This window comes from Salvia hispanica, chromosome 1 (assembly GCF_029641045.1).
Source record: "Salvia hispanica isolate PSC_SH4W2 chromosome 1, Shi_PSC_v1, whole genome shotgun sequence".
Lineage (NCBI taxonomy): Eukaryota > Viridiplantae > Streptophyta > Magnoliopsida > Lamiales > Lamiaceae > Salvia > Salvia hispanica.
In genome coordinates, this window is record NC_142692.1 from 63,023,503 (window position 1) to 63,049,972 (window position 26,470).

At 36.3% G+C, this 26,470-nt stretch overlaps 1 protein-coding gene and 1 pseudogene across 1 annotated transcript; both read right to left on the reverse strand.

The window, feature by feature from the left end:
- Window positions 1-1,219: 1,219 nt before the first annotated feature.
- On the reverse strand, window positions 1,220-3,408 carry LOC125224321 (small ribosomal subunit protein eS1-like). Its single transcript, XM_048127705.2, has 7 exons — window positions 3,280-3,408; window positions 3,141-3,188; window positions 2,941-3,046; window positions 2,254-2,391; window positions 1,977-2,162; window positions 1,663-1,863; window positions 1,220-1,499 (listed from the first exon to the last, which is right to left on the reverse strand). The coding sequence occupies exons 1-7, from the start codon at window positions 3,288-3,290 to the stop codon at window positions 1,407-1,409; spliced, it is 783 nt and encodes a 260-aa protein (XP_047983662.1). The 5' UTR covers window positions 3,291-3,408; the 3' UTR covers window positions 1,220-1,406.
- A 1,994-nt stretch (window positions 3,409-5,402) lies between these two features.
- Window positions 5,403-6,154, reverse strand: LOC125218110 (putative calcium-binding protein CML25 pseudogene; annotated as a pseudogene).
- Window positions 6,155-26,470: the final 20,316 nt, after the last annotated feature.

A 26,470-nucleotide genomic window follows, 5' to 3' on the forward strand; every position in this document is an offset into this window, starting at 1 on the left:
TTGCTATAGCGAAACTTTATTCCTTGTACAATAATTAGGATGAATACTTTATCAGTATTGATTTTCATTCTTAGTTAGGTGTTATCTATAATTTAATTGTACACTTTTCTCTAATATATAAGACCACACAAGGATGATAAGATTATCACTATCATATCTATTTCTCTTAAAAAATATAGTTTTATCTAATTAATTATGACCACGAGAGTTGTGTTCTTTCTACTGCTCGTCCTCACCACTGGTATTTTTCTTCACCCATACCATATTGCCTGATTTCATTTAACAAGCTAACAAAGATCCATTAAGTTAAACGGGCTATTTTTCTTGGAATCTATTTTAGTAGTATTAGTAGCAATAATAATAATAATAAAATTCGCCGCATGTCCCATTTAATTTGAGGCATTTATATTTCATGACTGTATTTATTATCCTTTATTATTAGTAGTATAATTTGTTAATCCCATATTTTTTGTTAAGATATTAATCAAGCAAAATTAACTCAAATAATAAGTTATCAAGAGTATTTGATACAAACTAATCCTTTAATGTAACAAGGATTGACTTATACTACTAGTAATTTTTATCAATCAAGGCTAATTTTAAATTTTTAATTACTCATTAGTGTATATATGTATGCATTCATCGAGATTATGCTTTTTAGAATTTGTCTCTAGTGGACAGTATTAATTTTTGTTGCTATGTTGGTGGTAACAGGGCTTCTTGCAGTGAATGTGAATGGGCGAGAGATAGGGGTAAAAGGAAAAGTATGCACCTATAAAAGCGAGAGATTTTCAGGAATATGTTTGGACGATATAAAATGCACTGATGTTTGCAAGACCGAGGGATTCGAGGGTCGCGATTGTCAAGGCCTCCGCCGTCGATGCTATTGCTACAATCATTGCCAAATTAATTACCCTAAATTACACACATACATGTGTGCAGTGTATACCAATAATATCATTATGAATTGTGAAAAAATCCATTCAAATGCTTAACCATATTTAGCTCAGACATGAGCAAAGTTTATTATTGTCATATACCTTGTTAAACTACTATTTTTGATTGGGCAGTTGCAGACTGCACATAATTATCATACCAAAAGATATATCACAACAATTGGAGACTTATTAGAATCACATCATAATATCAAAGGTTTACATTGTACGAAGCTAAGAAAGTAACACCACAAGTATATAAAAACAGAGAAACAATAACAAAATTCAAAAATGAGGGCTGAGAATTCATAAATATAACCACCACAACAAGACTGATTTTCAGTATAATTTCCCTACTCATGGAGAAACAAAATCTCTTACAAAAACTCCAACTGCAAACGTTTGTATGAAATAGAGATAAAACTAAACTTGCAACAGAAGAGACATGGAGTTAATTCAGAACAATGCAATTTAGGCACCAACAAGTTCAGTCGGCTCAGCAACTGGCTCCTCCGCTGGCCTGTCCAACTTTGCACCAATATCTTCGGTGTAATCTCCATGAACCTACAGGACAAAAATACACAAATTACTGAGGTTGCATTATCCTACTGAACATGGAAAATATCAGGCTGAACTACATTTAAGAGTACTCTTTGGGTCAAACTAGAGGGATTTGGGATTATATATTACCAACTAAAGTTAGAGAAATAAAAAAAACACAACTTACCTCCATCAACTTGCCAAGGTCAAATTTGGGTGCCTTCAAGATTTTAACCTTTCTGATGTAAACGTTCTGGAGTGGGTAGATGCTTGAAGTAGCCTTCTCAATCTCTTTCCCAATTGACTCAGGAATGAACTTCAGGACCAATTCCTTAAGACTGCAGGACTGTGCTTGGTTAACCATAATCTCCCTCATCTTCCGCCTAATCTAAAAAATTACAAGCAAAATATGTTAAAAGTATAATCTATTGTTGATTTATCATATGAACAATGGAAATCATAATATCCAATACAGTATAAGAAAAATCACGAGGTATTTACCTGACGAACTTGGCTTCCCTTGGCATAGCATGTAACCTTTTGCTGGTTTACACGCTTCTTAGTGAAGGCAATGCAAAACATGCGCAAAGTATACGCATCAGTTGTCTTGACATCAATATGTGCCTCAATCAGTGATTGCCTTTTCCTGACAAGTGATCTCAACTTGTCTGTGGTGAAGTCCATACCCTGCAAATAACACAAGCGAATAGGGGACATTCAAGGTCAACAATGTTACTCTAAAGCGAACTCCAAGTAAGAGTCTTATAGTTATGCATACCCAGAAGTTAGTAAGGACATTCTTTCCCTGAACATCTTCAATCCTCAAGCGGATCTTTCTGTAAGCGTGATCCTCATCACCTTGTAGATCAGCCAAGGACGCCTCAATCACACGGTGCTTGAGACCTTCTGACGCTATCTGATGAGAAGCAATAATGCCATTAACAAACTGGTAGCAGCTCAGCTACAACAATTTCTCATAACAAAAAAAAACACCAATGGTAACAGACAAATCTTGTTTATAAGATTAGCATACTATACAGTCCCATCATCGAAGAGCTGATCATGATAAACATTCCAACAAAAAAAATACATACTTTGCTTTAAAACACTGTTTAGACATATAGAACAAATGTCAGTCATTAACAGAGATCAGTTTATGTTGATGACGAGAACATATTAAACTTTAGTATCTTGGATTTATAGATTTCCCCAAGATCCAGCACAGTGTAAATTTTCCACAACCAGATTATTCTAATCCAACAACACAACCAAGCAAAGCAAAGATATAAATTGGAGTCTAATTATATGTCAAACGTGTATTGAACTTATAAGGATTTAAAGTTAATTAATGAATAATTAGTACTCATGCATTGTTCTACAAGGATAAGCATTCAAATTAAAAAATTAGGATAACAATGGCACTAATTAATACTGCAAAACTGCGAAAACAGAGTAAAAACTGTACCTTAGTACCCTGGGTACGGGTAATAAGGGTTTTCCCCACATTCTTGTTGCTGAAAACTGAAGGGGCTTTGATATCATACCACTCCTTCTTTGCAAATGGATCGACACTACAATGAGAGAAAAATATTTACTCCATTTCCAAATAACTTCAAAAATAAATAAATAAATTACGCAAACAAATTGAAGAAGAGGGTAACTCACGCCTTCTTCTTGCCTCCCTTCTTCCCCTTTGAAATCCTCTTGTTCTTCCTACATCAAATCAAGCAAAAATTGATCAATCGTAGATTATAAGAAAAGAGTGTAATCCATCGGTTTATGGGTGGAGATGATAGAGAAATACCCGACGGCCATGGTGGAACAGCAGCTGAGCTTCTGTGAGAGAGAGAGAGAGCTCTTCTTAAAGATCTGCGTTCAGAGAAAAAACCCTAAAAGGCCAGGGGTTTGCAGTTTTTATATGGGCCTTTTTGGGCTTTGGTAGTGTTATTTATGCTCTTTCTGCTTTGAGTTTAGTATATGGGCTCATTTGGGCTAATCGGCCCTATTTATCTTGCTTTAAAAATTGCTCCCACAATAATTGTCACTCTTTTTCATTTCAGTCTGTCTCATAATAATTTTTTTCGCACTTCATTTTTACCATTTAGTCTCACATTCCACTAACCCATTTCACTCACATTTTATTATAAAACTAATATAAAAAAGTGGGTCTCACGTTCCACTAACTTTTCCAACCAACTTTTCTTCACATTTCTTAAAACTCGTGCCCACAATAAGAGTGACAATTATTATGGGACGAATGGAGTATTTGAATGATTAAAAAATACACTAATTTCAACTCGAGTTTCTTGAAGTTTATGTCCTTTAATCTTTTTTCAAAGAAATAACACTGGTTAACTTTCTTTGTGATTTTCTTCCGGATATAATAATAATAATAATAATAATAATAATAATAATAATAATAATAATAATAATAATAATAATAATAATAATAATAATAATAATAACAACAACAACACAAGTACCTTAATAATCATTCCATCCACCAAAAAATCTTACTCCCTCCGTCTCAAGTTACTTAAGTCATATTCCATTTTGGGTTGTTCCAAATTATTTGAGTCATTTCTTTTATAGGCTAAAAATAAAACATCTAATTTCACATACTTTATTCTTTCTTTTACTTTACTCTCTCTTCTTTCTCTTACTTTATTTAACTCACTAAACACATATTTCTTAAATCCCGTGCAAAAGAAATGCCTCAGCCTTCAATGCGTAATTAGTAATATGGACAAAAATAGAAGACTGTGTAAAATTTTTGATAAATGAAATGAAACTAATTTTGGTGGATGGACATTAATAAAAAAAATTGAAATGTTTTTTGTGAATGGAGGGGGAGAATAAAAAAACTACGATCATTTTAATAATTGAAATTTCATAAAAATTTAAATGGAAGTATTTTTTAATTTTATAATATGTAGTACTACTAACATTCAAGCTTTTGTTCATGCCAGACACGGTTTCATGTTGAATCGGCCGATCCTGTCATTAGTCTACATGTGCCAACAAAAATTTTAATAATCGACCTTTGAGCTTTAGCAGTTTTCGCCTTTGACTTTTGCTAGAAAATAAGAAGAGAGAGAGAAAACGTTTATTAGAATTGAGGAGATAGAGTAATTGTTAAATTATCATGACCAAAATATTTCTTCATAATCCAACCCATTTACTTACCTTGCTTCAGTTCTCAAACAAAGTTTACATCATTTTGGTTGTCGAAACTAAACAATATAATTGTCTATGTAACTGCGAACTTAGTTCGTCAAATGTGGCACATAAGTCAAATGTTAAATTTGAACTGATATTTATCGCTTCAAAATCTTGGAGGCTCATCCGTCCTCTTTGCTCATGAGTTGAGTAGTTATTTACATATACATCAACCAAATTGTGACGTTATCAATAATATCCATATTCATGGGCATTTATATGATTATATCTGTCAATATTAATTATAAACACAATTAGTTTTCAATAACTATTTTAGAGGTTGCTAAATAATATACTGCCAAATTTGGTTATAATGTTTTAGAAGAAAATTATTTATGGTATTAATGATTTTACTTTTATATACAGATTGACATTGCCATATTTATTGAGTACCATATTTTGATATAAATATTATTGTGTAATAACCTTTTGAAAAATTGTTAATTACGCGGAGTATAACGAATTTTGATTGGTTCTACTATTATTGCGATCTCCTCTTTAATCGCAGTATCAAAAACTACAGTTAGAATATTCTTATTTTGACCGTGTTTATGTTCTTTCTGTCATTATATTATGAGCTCTCCAATACCCAAACTCCAGAATAACAACTACTACTATCAAAATATAATTGTGAAAGTAGAACACAAAAGAAAATCATGATTTGTCACAAAATATTGGTGAATTGTCGCAAACTGAATACAAATATGCTTTAATCGTCAACAAATCACCAGACAAGAGTTTCAATTAAATAAAACAGATCTACATTGCATGAATTAACACAAAAATAATAAATAAATAACACAAAAGCATAAAAAAAATTTATAAACAAATCTAAAGATAGGATGAAGAAAACATTGATTAATCTAATCAGACTTGGAAAGGTCGAAGCGGCCGCCCTTCATCATCATGGCCTTAAACTCCTCAAAATCAATAGTGCCGCTGCGGTCGATGTCGACGCCGCTGATCATCTTCTTGCAGTCATCAAGCGTGCATTCCTCGCCGAGGCTGCGGAGGACGTTGAGGAGCTCCTCCGCGGAGATGGCGCCGTTCTTGTCCGCGTCGAATATGTCGAAGGCGTGGCGGAGGTTCTCCTGCGCCTCGTCGTTGTCCACGTTGCTGGTGTTGAGCTCGATGAACTCGCGGAGGTCGATGAATCCGTCGCCGTCCGAGTCCACCTCGCGGATCATGCTGCGGAGCTCTTCCTCGGGGACCGGGTGCCCCAGGCTGCGCATGATGGACCCCAGCTCCTCCACGCAGATGCGCCCGTCCCCGTTCGCGTCGAATTTCTTGAACACCTGCTCGAGCTCATCCTCCATCCGGGCGCGCCCGTTGTGGGACGACGAGCGGGACGCAGCCATCACGAACGTCTGCGCGGCTTCGATCGGGATCGGGACCGGGATCGCCTGCTTCTTCTTCTTGAACAGAGATTTGAATCCCATAATCTGCCTTTGCTGATTCTAACTAATTGTGAGACTTTTTCTAAGATGAAGGAAGAGAGGATTTTTTTTTTACGTGGTGGCACGCTTGTAACGTTTAGTAACCCTATTTTTAATAGGGTCCTGGTTTATGTAACAAACTTTATTTCATTCCAATTCGGATTCGGAGACCTACTATATAAATACTACTAGTAAAAGTGATTCGGATTTTCATTAATTAAGGAATAGTTTATTACTTATTTCAGATTCAGTTAGATATATCAAATTAAAAATGGTATATTTTGTTTATTGTTTATGAAATTGGTTAGAATTTCGCATGGAATGTTATAAATACCTAAATAAGGTCAATTTCTCTTTTTATTCATCCCATAAATAACCCATTTCTATTTATAAAAAGTTTTCACCTATTTAATTTACAACTTATACCACTAGGGTCCACCATTAAACACTACCAATAATGTGAGTCTCACTATCATCCACTAATACTATTTTAACTATCTTTTTATTCGTCTTTTACTTATCGATAATGCATTATTTCACGTGTTATCTATAATATTCATATTTTTATGGGACGGAACGCGTAACTTGTTTGATTTGTCTATGTTTTGGTGAAAATACAAAATTTTAAAATTCTAAGAGCTTCAAAGCTCACTTCTCCTGCCATGCTCCCACCCAAGCCTCGCATATTAATTTACACTATTCATTCTAAATGCATATGTATACATATATAAAAGGTAAGTTTTGGCCTTCTTTTGAAATATTTATAAGTTTTGGTATTATTCTGCAATATTTATAAGTTATGGAATGAATATGGATATTTATTCAAGCACATTTAGCTTTACCCGCATAAGAGGAGGGACTGGCTTCAGCATCAGAATCAAAAGAGGAGAGACCAGCGTGAGTGGAGGGACTGGATTCAGCAGCGGTGGGCACGATTTCTTCGTCGAGTACTTTGAAGACTAGGGTTGCGACCTGGTCAAGCCACCTTGCTGTGATTTTGATCTCGTCCAACTCTTTCTTATACTCCTTTGCCGCATCATTGAAAATATTCCACCATATCCCACCAAGGTAGAGTAGAACTCTCCACGTCTGTTTGAAATAATTGGGTTCCCTCCATTCGCTGTCTACCCTTTCGCCATTTGTTGGAAGCATCTCTCATCAAGAAATATGGGGAGTACAATACAAGCCATCGTGAGGGCAAATATAATTATTCATTCTCTCTCTTTTAAATATAATTTTTCTTTCTTTTCTTCTTAAAATACCATGAAATATTCATTTGTTTCCAACATTGAACACATAAAAGCAAGGAAAAGCTTAAGTTCCCTTATATGGCTAATATATATCTCTCTCTCTCATTCTTTCTTTCTTTTTTTTACTCGTATAAAATAATACTAGAACAATACGGAGGTCACTGTGAGTATGTGTTGGAGCGTACGAGTTTAAAACACCATATGAATTTAACCGTGCGAATGTCAAGCAATGTTGGAGCGTGCGAATTTCAAGTCAATGTGGCAAAAATTGATTCATTCCCAAACCATTAATTCATTCCCAAATTCTCTTCACCACCTCCGGATTATCTGGGTTTAAAAGTTAGGGTTTTGGTTTCGATTTGTGATTCCCTTCAACATTTTTATTATGAAATATTTTTATTAATTTGATATGGGCCCGTAGTACATTATTATGACCAAACACTTTAAATAAATGAGAAATTCTTCATTATTTCTAAATCAACCTGACACCCTCAATTTAATTCGTATGTTAATAAACTAAGCAAAGTAATTTTCTAGTATGACTAAATTGGTTATTAGAGCTCAATTCATGAAGAACATTGAGACACGAGAGTGAATCTCTGGCAATAAGATTTGGAGAAAAAAAGATGACGATTCTCATCAATCTAATAAAAACATTTGGCTTGCTTTGCGTATTTTGAACTTTTCATAGTTTTCTCATTTTTTTGAATGTTATATTTAATTTTTATTTACTTGTATTGTATTCATTTCAACCTTTTATTACAGATGTACTTGTTTCTATTTTATTTAATTATTAATTTTTTTTTGTATTTTTTGGTTTTCATTTACTTTATATTGGGTTGGTCAGTTGGCATTTGCTTATTTGATGTTTGAACCAAGTTTACCTACTGCACCATATTTATGTGAAATCATATTTGCACATAAATTCACTTTTTTTTATAGTACTAGTATAATTTATAAAGAGAAAAAGGCCAAAATTGGTCCTGAACATATGACCATTTTATAATTTTGGTTCCACCCTAGACAATATGTTTTGAATTTTTGTATCCCAAACATTTCAACGTGGACCACAACCAGTCCAAAACAGACGGATCAGTCAAATTTTAATGGTCATCGTTTTTAAATTGAATTTTGACCCAACATTATTGTGATGCATAGATGGCATTCCCTTTCCTCTATCGACCACGACCGGATGTCACAACACGCCTTAATCAGGTGTCCTACACTCCCGCTGAGCTGTTGGAGTTTCACCTCCGACACGAAGAAGATGCTCTGCAAGCCCCTGAAGGAGACCTGGAGCAAGGAAACTTGGAGCAGAAGCTGACCTTCTTGGGAGAGATAGCCGAGAAGTCTAAGTCTATGATAGACATGAGAGACAACGATGACCAATGCAACATGCAGTGTGAGCGTATTGCAGCGTATGCCAGTAGATCATTGGCGAACGTACGCGCCCACTATGTCAACATCGGCCCTCATGTCACTGAATTCCGTGGGTCGTTTGGTTTTGTCAAATCAAGAGTCGGTGACGTCTTACAAGAGATTAAGAGAGAGAAGAGGCTTCTAGCCTATTCGAGGTGGGACTTTTATCTATTTGCATTCACTATATTCGGTGTTTACTTACCTAACCCATCGTCCATCATCGCGATTATGTCGCAAGCACCGTGCGAATATAAAATCATTCTAATAGAACAATGTGAGAGTGAGTCACTGTGAGTATGTGTTGGAGCGTATGAATTTAAAGCACCATGTGAATTTAACCGTGCGAATTTCAAGCAATGCTGGAGCGTGCGGATATCAAGTCACCGTGCCAAAAAATTGATTGTTCTTATATTCACATCACTATAACACACTCCAAAGGAAAAAATGTATATATGAGAAGGTAAATCACTTTTTAAAATAAAATAATAGTACAAAATGCATTAAAAGACATAAAGTGTAATACCTTTCCCATTGGAGAATGATTTTTCATGAAAAAGAAGGAAAATATGATCGTTATAAGATTTTACCTCTCCGTTGATAGAGAGTGTAAAGATACCTCTTCTAAATGGGAAAATGTATAATACATTTTCAAATACCTCTCCACTTGGAAAATGATTTTTCATGAAAAAAGGTAAATTTGGTAGTTATATAAAACTTTACCTCTTCATTTACCTCTCCCCTTGGAGATGCCGCCGGCCTGAAAACTGATCACATGCTACAACAACTTCATGCAACTTCATGCTATGCCAATAAATGTGAATCAACAGAAAACTGCTAGCAACGTTCAAGCAGGGAATGCTAACAAACATGTAAGTCTACATATAAACAGTAACTATGTGTTTGTGTATGCAAGATAGACTAGCTATGTGTTTTGTGTTTGTTAGGTCTTAACATAAGAGTTAGTGGAGAGAGGAATAGTCCATGAGCAAATTCAGACCTAGATGGAGGGGAAAATTGCAAAAGTGGAGGTGGAGTTGGAGTTGGAAAAGTGAATGGTTGTGTTGTAGAGTACTTGAAGAAACTACATTGAAGAGAAAACGTGGTGAACATCGTGCTTTTCGGCTGGCTGAGAATTTATGCATGAATCTTACATTATCAATGAGGGAACTTTTCTTTGTGAAGAGGGATGGAAAGGTGGCAGAAAATATCAGTTTAGTTTTCTTTAATAGATTGCCTTGGTAGACCCAGGTCAAACTTACTTTTGTCTTGTCAATGTGCTCTCACAGAATCCAACCGAGTTCACGGAAATTATAAATCGGATTTCAATAACTACTCTTGCCATCATTATTAAAACTCATGGGATTGCGGATAGACCTACCCAAGGTTTACCGAACCAGTGGTTAAAACTGAAACCGTAACCGGCGGTTACGGTTCCGAACCGAAACCGTGAGAATTTACTCGAACCGAAACCGTCGATTTTTGAACCGTGGTTCGGTTCAGGTTCAAAAATTTTCGAACCGAAACCGTGCCGGAATCGCAAAAAACCGCCGGAAAACCTTGAAATCAAGTCGAAACTGCAAAAAACCGACGGAAAACCGCCAGTTCGGAACCGAAACCGAAACCGGCGGTTTTAGAACCGAAACCGTAATCGAGAAACACCCTCGCGGTTCGGTTCCGGTTCAACAATATCCAAAACTACAGTGTATTGAGGCAATAATTTGCTTGATGCAAATCCAATAAGCTCTGGTTAGATCCCTAAAGGGAGTTCCAATGGTTGCAGAGATGCTCTTCAGCTTATGCTAAAAGTTGTTCATACCTTTTCGTTATCTTTGCATGATGGTTGGGACGTCACATTTCTCTACACATAAATGTACTAACGTTATAATGATCTTGAATTCTTGAAAGAATAAAGTGATGTCAAATGCAAAACACCTTTTCCTCCATCTTTCATTTTTTTGGTTGGGGGAAGTTGTCCATTCATATATTGCAGCGTTAAACATTAGCACAAACATGGTATCTATTAAAGTGGGGATTGGAGATTGGTTCTTTGAAAGTCTCTGGGCACAACAAGAGTAGATACAGCTCTAAAGTCTTTCTAGTACTTCAGGTTTATGATCTACGTTTTATCTCAGAACCATATTCACATACTAGAATGATATAGAACTCCTGAATTCTGAGCTTCCATCTCTTTAGATTTTTTTTTCACCTTCATTTCAAATATTTAAATGTATAATGTATTAATGTTGCAATTTATCTTTAAAAATAAACACTGAAGGCTTAGTAATAACTATACATTTTTGTTATTTGTTAGTTAATCTTCGTGTCATTGTGTCATTTATTGGTTTGTAGTGTTTATTTTACCTTGTTTAAATTGTTAGTATTATTATTTACAAACTCACGTACCATCATTTTTACGCTTCAAAAAAAACTTATATTATCAAAATTCAATAAGTATTAACATAGAATCAAGGTGCAGCCCTCACCCATCCCCTTGCCCCGACTAAAGAAACCTATAGACCAAATATATTTGAAAATATGGAATGTTTCACTATCATATTTATTACTATGTCATAGTATAAAACTACAAATATTAGCTAGTTAAAGTGACGAGTTATTAACGGCTGAAGTTATTACATGGACATTCAGTTACATCTTTTAGTATATCTGCCATTATAATTAAAAATATATTGACAGAGGCAGAAATAATTATATTCTAGAGTTATAGTGTTGTGATTTCTGCTTATGCACACTTAATGGCAACAGTTTGTATACAAGCAACTTTTTATAATAGCCTAAATAGAGAAATCTAGATATGAAGACATCCTGGGAAAATCAGCTTTGAAGGATAATCTGGATTGAGATAATTTAGATTTTTTTATTTATGTTGGACTATAAAACAACATAAATATAGGTAGGTTCTTGGTTCTAATGATTTTGAACTACTCGTATTAGATATGAATGTCAACCATTACTAGCGTGTGAAATTAATACATTAGTGTGAAAACTTTTTTTACTACCTTGATTAAGGACAACATCATTCTTATAATTATTTAAATTAAGGTATTCAAATGTTATTCCTCTTATGCGAGCCTCCTTCATTACTATTATTGCTATTTTTCTATTTTATTTGGTTTAGTTTTTTTCTAATACTTTTTCTAGTCTTTGTTACTTTATTTTCCTTATTATAATTTTCTATTCTATTTTCAGCTCCATTTTTTTAAACCTTATGTTGGTATTACTATATTTTCCCTCTTCTTTTTTCTTCATTTTTATATTAACAATCAAGGTGCATTAAACCTCCCACCCCCTTTCCCCAACTTAAGAAACTTAGCCAAATATATTTGAAAATATGGAATGTTTCACTACCATATTATGTCATAGTACAAAACTACAAATACAGATAATCAATTTCATTCATTTGTGCGTTGCAACAACATAATAAAATTGGAACAACTCATATAGTTATATAGTAAAACTTTATAAACATCATATTATAAATCGATAACATAAAACCTACCCCAAAAAATAAAGGAAAATAAATAATACTCCAATGAGGACAATCGCAGGAGAGAAGCACCTGCTTTACATTGAAAGTTGAACTTTATGTAATTGATTGCAGTACCAGAAATTCTATTGTGGTACCAGAAATCCTAAAAAAAATAAAATAAAATTGTTAGTGTGTTCCAGCTTCCAAAAATTAATTAGTCCATTTAAATTAGAGTTTTTTGTTTGATTAATTGTGGTGCACATGCATGAATGCCCAGGTTAATTAGTTGTGATATCCTACTCTGATAATCAAAATTAAATATAAATAAACAATAAATTAGTGGAAAATGAAATAATTAGTACATGAAATCACCCCCAATTTGTACTCTGATAATCAAAATTAAATATAAATAAACAATAAATTAGTGGAAAATGAAATAATTAGTACATGAAATCACCCCCAATTTGTACATGGCATCACCGCCCCCACCCTCCTCTTTTCCTATGTTCTTGTTCTGATATATTCATGCGAGTATATGCTGAAGAGTGCGAATTTAATTGTGTGAATTTCAAGCCAATGTTGGAGCATGCGAATTTCAAGTCACCGTGCCAAAAACTTGATCGTTTTCAAGAAAAAAATGACATGAAACAAATGGGTCCCACTAATCTCCGTGCGAATTTCAAGTCACCGTTCCATTAATCATTATAGAAAGTTAATTATTTGGATTATCTTATTGCTATTCACTCTTTTTTAAATCTACTTAATTATAATCTTAGTTGACATGACAAATAAATTGTTACAACTTGTTTGAAGAATATACTCAAGATATGTTGTTGTAAGCTACAACAACTAAAATTAGAAGAAATCAACTTTATATGGTTCCAAATTTCGATAATATTCTTCACCAATCTATATCTATTTGATTAATATAAAAAGATTTCTTGTACCCCTTTCGTTCCAAGTTATTTGAGTCATATTCTAATTTGGGTTGTCCCAAGTTACTTGAGTCATTTCTCTTTTTATTAAAAAAAAATCTAATCACACTTACTTTATTCTTTCTTTTACTTTTCCCTTTCTCCTCTTTTAATTTATTTTCTCTTCTATTTTATTTAACTCATTAAACACAACATTCTTAAATCTCGTATCAAAAAGGAACTCCTCAAGTAACATGGGACGGAGAAAATATATAATAAAAATAGCTAGAAAAGAGTATACGATAAGAAATGAACAATCATTTCAGTAAAAGTATGGTTAGTACACTGTACAAATGTCAATTTCTTTTCCTTTATAGCACATGTCCTCTCTCTAGTTTGAAACAAATAATGTACCAAATGAGTAAGATTTTAGGCTAAAATATTGGGGGAGAAGTCTACAAATTGATCATTGGAAAAGTGACCATTCAGTTAAAAGGTTATTATGCATATAATATATACTAATGTATTGTTGGGATTTCTGGAATTACAAAAGATAAAAGTCGGGCGTAATACAACCCAAAAGAGAGAATATAAATGGAAAACTGAAACGAAATTACAACTGAAAAAATTGAAACAATAAACCGTAGGAAAGATTAGACGAATCGAGGAGTCCTCTTTCCGCAAGACGAGATACGTCCCAGTAGTGCTCTCGGATTGTCGTTTCGCCCCCAAAAATAAAACGGCCACCTCTCGTTCTAAGCAGCACGCAGTCGAAACGAGCTCCGACGAACTGTAATAAGGTGCGGGCAAAGCTTCGAGTTTTGATTCTGGCATTTTGGAATACAAGAATGACTAGTCTATTTATAGGCTCAATCCACCGGTAGGGGTCAACTAACCTTGATGGCTGTCATTAGGGGTGGGTAAACGGTTTTCGATTAATCAGTTAACCGAGAACCAAACCGGAATCGGTCGGTTATCGGTTCGGTACCGGTTATACGTTTTTGCTCTAAGTCGGTAACCGTCGGTTATAACCGATAACCAAATTAAATTCAATTTTAATTTCAATTATATGTTTATTTAATACTTGAAGAAATTATAATTTACTTTCAAACTTTGTCACAATGGAAGAAATTGTAATTTATATCTAAATTTTGTCAAAGTCTCGTATTGCAATGTTAAAAAAGTCCATTTTAATTTGTGTCACTATCAATTAAAGTATTATACTTATAAATTTATATCTCAAAGTCAGTAAAGTGCTTAAGTATTACTATGTTAAATATAGAATAACCCTTCACTTATTATTGGAGAAAAGGTTTTAAATTATAGATCATGTAAAGTTTAAGTCTTTTAAAGTGCCTAAACAATTTATGTATTACTTGTAAATGGGAGTATAATAATAATAATAATAATAATAATAATAATAATAATAATAATAATAATAATAATAATAATAATAATAATAATAAAAGTAGATGAAAAGTTAAAAGTTAAAACCATAAACAATTATAATTTCAATTATATTTTTAATTAATATTAAAAGAAATTGTAATTTACTTTTAAACTTTGTCACAATAGAAGAATCTGTAATTTACTTCCAAATTTTGTCAAAGTCTCATATTGCAAATTTGCAATGTCAAAAAAGTCTATTTTAATTTGTGTACGATCAGTTACTTATACTTATAATATCTCAAATTCAATAATGTTTCTAAATATAATTTTAAAAATAAGATCTCTCAAAGTTAACAAGTGCTTAAGTAATACTACTATTCTAAAATAAGATAACCTTTCACTTATTATTTGAGAAAGGTTTTCAAATTTTAGATCATTTAAAGTTTAAGTCTATTAAAGAGCCTAAACAATATATGTATTACTTGTAAATAGGAGTATAATAATAATAATAATAATAATAATAATAATAATAATAATAATAATAATAATAATAATAATAATAATAATAATAAAAAGTAGATAACAAGTTAAAAGTTAAAACCATAAATAATTTTAATATTTATTATATTTTTAATTAATAATAGAAGAAATTGTAATTTACTTCCAAATTTTGTCACAGTAGAAGAAATTGTAATTTACTTCTAAATTTTATTAAAGTCTCATAAGTCATATTGCAATGTTAAAAAAAGTCAATTTTAATTTGTGTCACTATCAAATATCTCAAAGTCAAGTGTCAAAACATTATTTTAAAAATAAGATAATAAAGTGCTTAAAACTAGTATGTTAAAACTAGTATAAACCAATTTGGTTAGTTCGGTTAGAACCGATCGGTCGGTTAATTAAGTAACCGAACCAAAGATCGGGTCGGCTCCGGTTAGTTTTTTTATGGAATTTTGGGGTCGGTTCAGTTATTAACCGAACCGACCGAATACCCACCCCTAGCTGTCATCATGGATCATAAAGACTGCACTAAGCTTGATCATTTCACTGGACTGTGCCAGCTTTGGTATGAACTTGATCAAGACTGCACTCAGTTTGATCAGTTCACTGGACTGTGCCAGCTTTGGTCACGTCGCTAGACTTCGCTAGCTTCAGCTGATCAACTTGATCAAGACTGCACTCAGCTTGACTAGTTCACTTGACTCCGCCAGCTTGATCAGGGCGGCTTTACAACCGGATCAGCTTGATCACCTAATTTGTACACCTCAAAAGAGGCTCTCACTTCCATTGTGGGACAACTAACACTAGTTGATTGCTCCTACACTCAAGACTCCAAGATTGAATGAAGCTCAATTGTGCCCAACTTTAATTCACTATTTCTCACTCACCGGGAATCGGATTTGAGAAAGTGAATATACTTCGTCCATCTACGCGGAATGTAGACCGACGCTGTATCATTTAATTTCGAAATTAAATGTCTCATCACATTTATTATCTGATCAAAGCCCATTGACCGGGCACATTTAATCTATGATTCCAATATATATGAAGTGCATGAGTGTATATTATGTAATTTACGTATTACTATTACCGTGACAGAAAATCTATTGTGGTATCCTCAAACTGAAATGGACCACCCTCCCACCTACATTCTATATATTTCCAACAAAAATAAAAATAAAAGTTGAGTAAAATAATTAATTGATCGTAAGTTATACCTGTGGCCATAAAAAATAATAGAAATGAAATGAGAAACTATGGACATTCCAAAATAAAAACTTCATAAAATTACTATGATCTTTCCTCTTTGAAGAGCCATCAACTTTAATTAGACGATTTAAGATCTTGGGATACAATTTTGTGGATAAGCCAAGTCATATTAAGCATTAGTATATTCCCCGTGATAGCTTAAACACACGGTCCATTGCACATTCAAGAATTATCATTCAAAATTCTTCAAAAACATTCTATTTTACATATATACTCCCTACGTCCCTCAATAAAAGTCTTATTTCACTTTTATCATAAATGATAAGTAGACCTCACATTCCACCAACTTATTCTACTCACATTTTATTATGAAACTAATATATACAAGTGAGACCTATATTCCACTAACTTATTCAACTCACTTTTCTTTACATTTCTTAAAACTCGTGTCATAACTAAATATGACTCCTAATGCAGGACGGAGAGAGTAATTATTATGTAAAACTTATACTCCCTTCGTCCACGGAAAATAGACCACATTGTGAATGTCACGGGTTTTAATGTGAAATTGGTAAAGTAAGAAAGAAGGGAAAAAAGTAAGAGACAAGTAGTGTTAGTGGAATGTGAGGTTCATATTATTAGTAGTGTTTAATTGTGTTAGGTAGCAAATATGGGGTCCTTTTTCAAACTTGGTCTATTTTTCGTGGACAACAAAAAATGGCAAACATGATCTATTTTTCATGGAAAGAGGGAGTACATTTTACGGTGTTGTACGTATCTAGTACAATCCTACTTGAACCAACAAAAGATTCATGAATCATGATATTGATTCAGATAGATACAAATGGTCCTATAGAAACAAGAATTTCCACAAACAATTCGTTTATGAGCATAAAGTCATTTTCAAATAATGTTAGGTCAATTTCATACTTAGTCCTACATAAAATCAGTTCAAAGAATTGGATTTTGTTTCAAATGGACTTCAAGTTCATTAAATTGGAAATCCCTTGAAATTAATTATAATTCAAATGCCATCACATAACTATAATATCATGGGTGGTGGTGTTTGAAGTAGAGGCCAATAAAGCATTCGCAATGGAGGGTACTAGGGGAGCCGCAACGACCACTCCGTCACTCCAAGGGTCGCGTGATGGGCGGGCGAGAGGGTCGCGGAACCTAGCGACGCCCGTTGAGAGTTGCCTAACCGCGACAGGAGAGGGAGACGAGGGGTGGTTTTTGGGGGATAGGTGGGATATTTTTTTATTTTTTTATTCACAACCCATTCCTCATTTCACACATTCATCTTTTCAACCTGGCGCCGGATAAAAATATTTCATACAGCTAAAACAAAATATGAATTCGGTGTTAGAGTTTGTATACTAGAAATCACATTTCGAGTGATTGGATACTGCAAAACTCTATAGTTTATTTTCCAATTAATGCAACATATTTTTTTTGTTGTAATGTTGTTATGTTTTACATTTAACGAATTTTTATTGCATATTTAAATGTATAATCAACGTAACAAAGTCTAAGTCTTTGTTTTAGTAGACCGGTTATGGGCGTCGTCCACTATAAGGTAACACGGTCAGTTCTGAACAAAGAAAATAAGAATTTCACAACCTAGATGAGCCTAGACTACCTATCGTGAAAGGTTGCAATGTCAGTCCGATTATTTCTAAGTCTTAATTAAATAAGATGACGTTGGTGTGGTATAGCATTGAATTGGATCTAACAGCAAGACGAGTCTTTATGCTGTCTACTGAAAGACGAGGTCTTGATAATTTGTTTCTTAATCAATGTAAGTTAGCATTGAGCATACGGTATTGATTGAGCACTACTTTGACTTGCCAATAGGTGCGGGTTTTTTGTAACCCAAGAATCCTAGCATATTGGGTAGTGTAGGTTAATATCTAGAGGTGCTAGGATTGCTATTATATTGAATCGTGCGTGGGCTGAGTCTCGTTTGATAACGTTCACAAGAGGAGCTCGAAACGAGGACTTTATTATTCGGAACCTAGCTAGTTTGAGTTTGATTACTCTATGAATTATAAATAAGTGTTTCTTGCCGAGTCCACTCTTGGAGTAAATATGTTAATTAATTAAGTTCATAGCAGACACTAATTAATTAATGAACGTTTCCATCTTAAGCGCGGGAAATAAATAATAATAAATATTGGAAACCCGAATTACTTGTAATCTCGGATTTGGATGGGGAGTGCAATATTACTTCTATAGTGGCTGTTCGTAATATTCCAATATAAGCTTGTATTAAATTGTGGGTTCAATTTAATTAGAGAAAAGCTAATTGGGGGAGCCCATATCCAAAGCCTTCCATAGATCCCTGACTGGCCCAATATGTGATTTAATATAAACAGGAGAATAAAGGAGACAGAACACACATAATTGTAGAGACTAAAAATTTGTCCCCTTCAGTGTATAGGAGAGGACGAAATTTTCGTCCTTCAGCTCCCTCCGTGAGCAGTTCTTTCTGTCCTCCATTATTCAAGTCCTTGTAATTTGGTGAGATCAGCCCACACTGATATGAACGCACTGTCCGGGAACCAGTCAGAAGATCCGTGGTCTAGTAATCAAGATTTCACGTGGAGAAGGCGCGAGACATCTTCGATTCTTTGGAGAATCAGAAAGGTAAATTGGCTAACTCCGTAGGAACATGTTTTAGGATTTCATTTATGCTAAAACGTGTATGAATTCAAGTTGTGAGCATGATACATGTGATAATTGCGCGAATAGAATTTATCTAAATAATCTGCTAAATAGGTCAGGATTATTATGTAATCGATTTATTTATGCTTCCGCTGCCAACCCCTTCATTCAGCGCATGATGAAAATATTTCACTCACCTAAAACAAAATATTCGGCGCCAGATGAAAATGCACTTCTTAATCGGGCACTTGATTTGGTTGTAGATGCACTGCCCAAAATCTTTCAAAAATTGGGCAAAACTCTGTAATTACTCAAGAAATTCGGAACATATAATCTCCATGCACTGTGCAGAGCCGTCAACAAAACCCAACTCTAGATAGCATTTTTCGGTGCATCGACGTGAATACAACCATCGAACAATACTACCAAGTGCAAGTCAAGGATACGTCGAAGATGACTAAGGAGGAGCTCCAAGTGCACAACCTCCTTTTGAGCATACTTCAGGAGAAGCTAAAAAATTTTACTCCATATACTAGATTTTCAATTAAGTCGTAATTTTAGTTTCTTTTCCATGAAGTCTTAATTTTAGTTTCTTTTCGATGAACTCATAATTTTATTTTATTATCTATGATGCCATTTCAAGTTATATATTGTGTATTCGTATTTCAATTTTACAAGTAAAACAATGAATAATGTAATTTAATATTCTTGGGTGGAGAGATGATGTCTATTGTGGGAGTTATGGCCAAGTGCACGAAAAGAGATGAATGGTGACGTGGTGCATGGGAATTGTGGCGCGATGGGATTAATGAGTAATCCTGTTGTGGATGCCCTAAGAGTATCCACTATAGGAGAGCCGCGGCTAGTGGAGGTCATGGCTCGGCTGCGGCTCCCTATAGTGTGAGCCACAAGATTTTGCGACAGGGGAGAGTGCCCAGGAAGGAGCCACGCCGGTGACTCGGCTGCGGCGCTTGGGCAGGGGCCGCGACTCTCCTATTGTAGCAGCCGAGAGCTGCAGCTCCCCCAATTTTGACATTTTTTTAAACATATTTTCGATTTTTTTTTATAAATACCTAATTCCACTGTTCTTTTTTATCTCACACACATTTTATCCCATTCTCTTCAATTTTTATACAACTTTCGAAAAATGTAAGGAGGAGATGATAATTCTCCCGGCTATGGAGATTCGGAATACGGGAGCTTTCCACCTCACCAACACTGGAGATCGATTCCCACTTCCCCTCCATCCCAAATGTGGAGTCCGTCATCGCCGGCACCGTGGCAACAAACACCCCAAAACCGGGGTCAGTCCCCCGTTGATCAGCAGAGGTATATGGGTCGTACCCAATCGGGGTTGAGGACTACTGACCCAACATGGACGCAATAAACTTCTCGTCCCAATTCTAATCCTCCCAATTCCAATCCTCCCAATTCCATTCCAATCAATCTCCTCTGGATGAATCTGATAGATTCACATGGGAAGAATTGATGGGGACACCGGAGACCCCGACAACCGGACGTGTGGAGACGGGGGGGAGGGTGGCAAAGCGGCGGCGGTGGGGGGCGAAGCCACGGTGGCGGTGGGAGACAAGGCAGCCGACGGCGACGGAGAGCAGCAAGGCGGCCGCGGTGGCGGGTCTCGCAGTGGGGGCAGAGATGGCGGTGGCAGTAGTGGTCGATGGGGGACTCTGTACACAGAGATGGAGTCCGTTGCTATTGCTAGGGCCTGGGACGCGGTAAAGACGGGTGCCATAGTTGGCACGGATCAGACCGACGTATGCTTCTGGAAGCGCGTCCTTTTGGTGTACAATGAATTCAAACCACCAGGTAGCGCCGAGCATACACAAGACCAAGTCCGGAAGATGTTCAGCCGGATCACTACAGCCCTCAAGAGGTTCATTGGCATATACGAGAACCAAATGCGCATTGCTGAGAGTGGCAGCAGCGAAGCCGACATAAAAGCGTTGTCGATGCACTTGTTCAATACTGAAGGCAACCCCGAAATTCAGAGCCATCTGCGAGGAAGAGATTGCTCCTGGGCCGAAGCGTACAACACTCGGCAGGGCCGGCAACTACAGCAGTAGTAGCGGCTCAAGGACCTTCGACCTCAACGATGATGTTTTGGAGGAGCCCCCCTTGTCACTCTCCCGGTGCCCACGTCCACATGGTCAGCAGTCCACAATCCGATACGCAAGATCCGCCTCCCAACACTCTGTTGCAGGCGCGTCTGCATCCCGCCTCAGACCGGCCTAAGTGGCGTTGAACAACACCCTGGAAGTGCAGATGATGAAGCAACTTCAGGACACATTGTCCTTGTATGAGAAGTCGGCCGACCCGCTGATGCACTTTTTATTAGCACCAAAAAAACCTACAAGTATACAAGGTAGATCTAGTATAGCTAAAGGTCACCGGGATATCGAACACGGGGAATATAATTGCAACTGGCTATTATGTACTTAGCGTCAAATACTATCTAGAGAAACAAGAGAATTTTGGAATTTTGAAAGTAAAAACAATTAAAAGCAAGTAAACAACTAAATGCAATTAAATCACAAAGATAATGTATAAGAGATAAGAGAATGCAGGGATGTGCGTTCACAATTATGGTTATACAAATTCCAACTACAATACCCTAGCACAGTTTATACTTCGATAGAACAAGTCACATAAGTTTTTCCCATGCGGCACAAGCGTAGATTACTAACACTAGGGTTGTCAATCCTAGATCCGTAACTCCTAAAAGCTCCTAAGACCCTTGAAAAGTCCTCACTCTCAATTAACAGTGCCATTTTAAGGGAAGCTAACTGTAGTGTCTACTAAGTGGATCTAACTCGCCAACCTCCTCTCACGATTATGTAGCAAGTATCACACACGATTGTGTCACTCAATCATGAAGCGTCAAGATTAACTTAGAGAAGAAACAAAGTAAAAACAAGGCGAACATAGATGGAATTGAGGCGAACAACCAATTCACTAATTATGCACCTTCTCACCAAACCATCAAATCAAAACGTCAAGCCATACTTAAACATAGATGGAATTGAATATCATCGGCAACTCAGTCTAATGTGTCCCTTAGCATGCGTGTTTCTACTCATGTTAAGCTCATGACATGGATTCAAGACATTTTTGGAAAACAAATTTCACCTACGAGATTTTTTTGAAAAACAAAAACAAAACAAACTAAAAACCTAAAACAAAAACCTAAACTCACGGTCCACCACTTCATCCCCCCAAACTTATTTACAACAAAGTGTGAAATAAGTTTGTAGAGTCGGTCGGGACGTGAGTAAATTACCAAAAAGAAAACATACCTTGAAATTTTCGTGCAGAGGTTGAACAGGGCGAAAATTCAAAAAATTCTGAAAAATCGCGCTGGAGACTATGCTCCGGTGGCGGCCCGCCGCAACACATGCGGCGGTCGCCACGTAAGGGTCAGAACCTGCGAAAAAAATTTCAAGGCAGAAAATTAAACCAAAACCAAAAAGTACTTAAAATTAAAATAAAAATTGTCAAAAAAGGTTGGGTTGCCTCCCAACAAGTGCTTATTTTTCGTCTTTAGCTTGATGTTCTTTGAAGCTCATGAGTTTTCCCCCATCATGGGAATTCAGTAGGGATGTCTGTGTACCTACAAATTCGCAATGTGAGCATAAAATGAAGAAAATTGTAGTAGGATACAACACATATTATTTGGCAATCCCCCAAACTTGAACCAAATCAAGGTGTAAAAATAATCACATGCAAGACCAATTAATCAACCTTGATTTAAAAATCATCCCCCATCATGATCTCTATCCCCCAATAATTTGCAAGAATTTTCAATAATAGACCAAGATCACACAAAACAATATAAGCTCAAAAATATACACAAGTCATACAAGATAAAATAGCCTTACAATGCTATGAACATGAAATAAGCGTATCAACAATCAAGAAAATGGGGGTTTTCAATTTTTTTTTTGGCAAACAAAAATACACAAAAATTTTATGAAAAATAAAAGAGAGAACATAAAGCAAAAATAAATAAAAGGGTAAGAAAATGTTGGGTTGCCTCCCAATAAGCGCCTATGTTTTAAGTTGTTGGCTCGACTTGAAGTGGCCCATTAGTTGGGCGGATCAACGATCCTAGTGCTGAAAATCGGCATTTGGATAATTTTGGTTCCTATCTTCTTCCACCACTTGTATTTCCCCTTCTTAGTTTTAACCACATAGATCTCGGGGTCTTCCTTAGGTGTTTTCTTCTTCTTTTTCCTCTTGTTTATCTCCTTTTTTTGCGAATCAGAGTTAGAAGAATTAGGTTCGTTCTTTTTGGGAGAACAACTTACCTTGTTGACAATGTAGATAGTGGAGATACAAGGATCCTCCACTTTGAATGGATCATGAGGCTTAGTCAAGTTGGTCACCATGACCGCCCTGCATTGCCGTTCCATCTCTGCCTGCTTTGCCTCCTCAAACTTAAGCATTTCGCTCTCGATCTTGTAGGTGGAGCGACTGTAGTTGTCACTAATGGTGATCTCGCCACGACCTACATTAATCAAAGCTTTGCAATTGGCTAGAAAATCTCTGCCTAAGATTAGAGGAACATTTTTGTCTATTTTCACATCAAGAACAATAAAATTGGCAGGAAAGATGAAATCGTCTACCTTCACCAACACATCCTCAATCATGCCTACTGTTTTGATGGCCGAGTTATCGGCCAACCTTAAAGTCACATCTGATGTTTTGAGAGGCCCAATGTTGAGCTTCTCGTAGTACTTCAGCGGAATTAGATTAATGGACGACCCTAAATCACATAGAGCCTTGTCAACTTTCCCTTCTCCAATTCGGCACCTAATGATAAATTGGTCTGGATCTCTGTGCTTCACTTCCCTTTCCTTTAGAACAATCTCGCTGCAATGATGCGGTAGCTTAAGGTCGGCTTTAGTTGGCTTCTTCTTCCTCATAACCGCCCCCCTTAGTAGTTTTTCATACTTTGGTATTTCCTGCAACGATTCAACAAGTGGAATGTTAGTATGGACCTTGCAAAATATGTTAAGGAATTGCTTGAACTGCTCTTCAAGCTTAAACTTTCTCTTCGGCTGAAAAGGGAGTACAATTCTGTTGTGCCACACGAGCTCATTCTTGGTGGACGATTATGTTGTCTCAGTGGCGACCCACCGCGGCGTCTGCGGCGGCCCGCCGGCGGTCGGGCAGACTATATTCGGTAGGTCAGCGGCGGCCCGCTGCGTTGGTTGCGGCCGTCTGCCGGCGGTTGGGTAGTCCCTAGATTTTTGCTTCGCCACGTACTTCTTATTGATGTCATCCACTCGTGCTGCTGCCTTTGCCTTGTCCTCATCAAGTTTCTTTTGGACCTGCTCCAATTGAGAATTAATGTTCGAGACAGCAGTTGAAAGTGTACTTATCCCTGGCTCGAGGTTGTTCAATCTCGACTCAACAACTCCAATCTTGGTGTCATTGGTCTTTCTAGCACTTCCAAAATCTTCATGATCCCTTGCTCGTACTTCTCCCCCTTCTTTATGGGCTCAACTACTCCTTTACTAACATTAAATCCTACAGGGGGTTGTAAGAAGTTATTATTAGAATACGAAATGTTAGGATGAGGACGATTCCCATTATAATTATTGAAATTAACGCCCCCTGGTTAGGGCGATAACTGTTGTTGTAGGATCTGTTGGGACCGTCTCCTTGCACGTATTTGACATGTTCCACTGTGGGGGCAGGAATGTCGAGCTTTGAAACTGCAATAATAGAGGTTGGTGGAATCGGATCCTCCTTCCTCGACGTGTCCATTTTGTTTACCCTGACTCTGAGCTTGGCTAACTCCTTAGCCAAGGATTTTTCCTCGACCTTTTGGACGGCTGCTACCCTCCTTGAGTTGAGTCTTTCCTTCGACCACCCCCTACTGTTGGTGGCGAACTCCTCTATAACAGCCATGGCATCAGGTCCACTCTTCCATAAAAATCCCCCATTCGCCCCTGAATCCAACATAACACAAATTTTCTCATTAAATCCATTGTAAATGATTCCTACCTGATGGTCCACGGTGAAACCGTGGTTGGGGCACTTGTGGAGGAGGGCTTTGAAACGAGCAAAATCCTCGTAGAGGGGCTCGTCATGGCCTTGGATATATTGGAAGATCTCGCTCTTAAGCTTCAAGATAGTGCCCGGCGGGTAATACTTATCGAGGAAGGCCGCTACGATGACCTTCCACGTGGAGACCTTCTCTGTGGGAATGCACTCAAATCATTCTTTAGCATAATCATTAGAGAAAAGGGAAAGAGTCTTACCCTTATGGCATCGTCGTCGACACCATTCAATTTCAGAGTGTTGGCAATTTCCACAAACTTGGAGAGATGGCGGTTGGCATCCTTTGCGGCCCTACCTGCAAAAGGAGTTTGCTCGACCCTTTGGATAAGGGTCATGCGTAACTCAAAGTTGTTAGCATCTACACGAGGTCATCTGGAAAAGTAATCATATTCCCGTGATTGAACATGTTCATCGCAGGTACTATCTCTTTGTTCTTCTTCTCCAAAGCCTCGCGAGCTGCCCTTTCCGCATCTCTCTCATCCATCAACAACTGCACCATCTCCTGCAGCTTCTCGAGGACCGTTTTGTCACCCATTGAACCAGATCCTTTTTCACTTCTTATTTTCCTACAAGTTCTTTCAAGTTCTAGATCAAGCGGTTCTAGGTTGTCCTTCCCAAAACGCGTTCACATACAAAATCTGCAAGAATCAAAAGCAAAAATAAATTAAAACTAAAAACAAAAATAGAAAGCAATTAAAATCCAAAGTAGTAAAATTGTTTGTTTGAAGATATCACTCTAAAGTGAGTTGTCTTCCCCGGCAACGGCGCCAAAAACTTGATGCACTATTTTTTAGCACTATAAATACCTACAAATATACAAAGTAGGAATAGTATAGCTAAAGGTCAGTATCAGATATCGAACACGGGGAAAACAAACACAAAGTGTCTATCTTCTACTAAAACTCAATTACTATCTGGAGAACCGAAATATTTTGAAAACTTTTGAAAACTAAAAACAATTGAAAGCAAATAACAACTAGATGCAGATAAAACACAGAGATAAACGATAGAGATAAGGGGAATTTCTGGGATGTGCGTTCACAGTTATGGTTATACAAATTCCAAACTACAATACCCTAGCACAATTATTACTTTGATAGGACGAGTCACCTAGCTTATGCTCATACGAAGCAAACGTTGATTACTAATATTAGGGTTGTCAATCCTAACACGTAACTCCAAAAAGCTCCTAAGACCCTTGAAAAGTCCTCACTCTCAATTAACAGTTCCGTTTTAAAGGAAGCTAACTGTAGCGTCTACTAAGTGAACCTAACTCGCTAGAACTCTCTCTCACAATTATGTAGCAAGCTATATTAAATCATTTCACGATTTTGTCACTCAATCATGAAGCATCAAGATTAACTTAAGGAAGAAATAAAGTAAAAATAAAACGGATATTAAATAGAAAAACTGGAAT

Bases quoted from the DNA above. Each gene is read 5' to 3' on its own strand.
- LOC125224321 (XM_048127705.2), bottom strand. The intron at 1,864-1,976 runs GTAAATACCTCG...GTAATTTTTTAG, and splicing joins AGGGAAGCCAAGTTCGTCAG to ATTAGGCGGAAGATGAGGGA. The intron at 1,500-1,662 runs GTAAGTTGTGTT...TTTGTCCTGTAG, and splicing joins ACCTTGGCAAGTTGATGGAG to GTTCATGGAGATTACACCGA.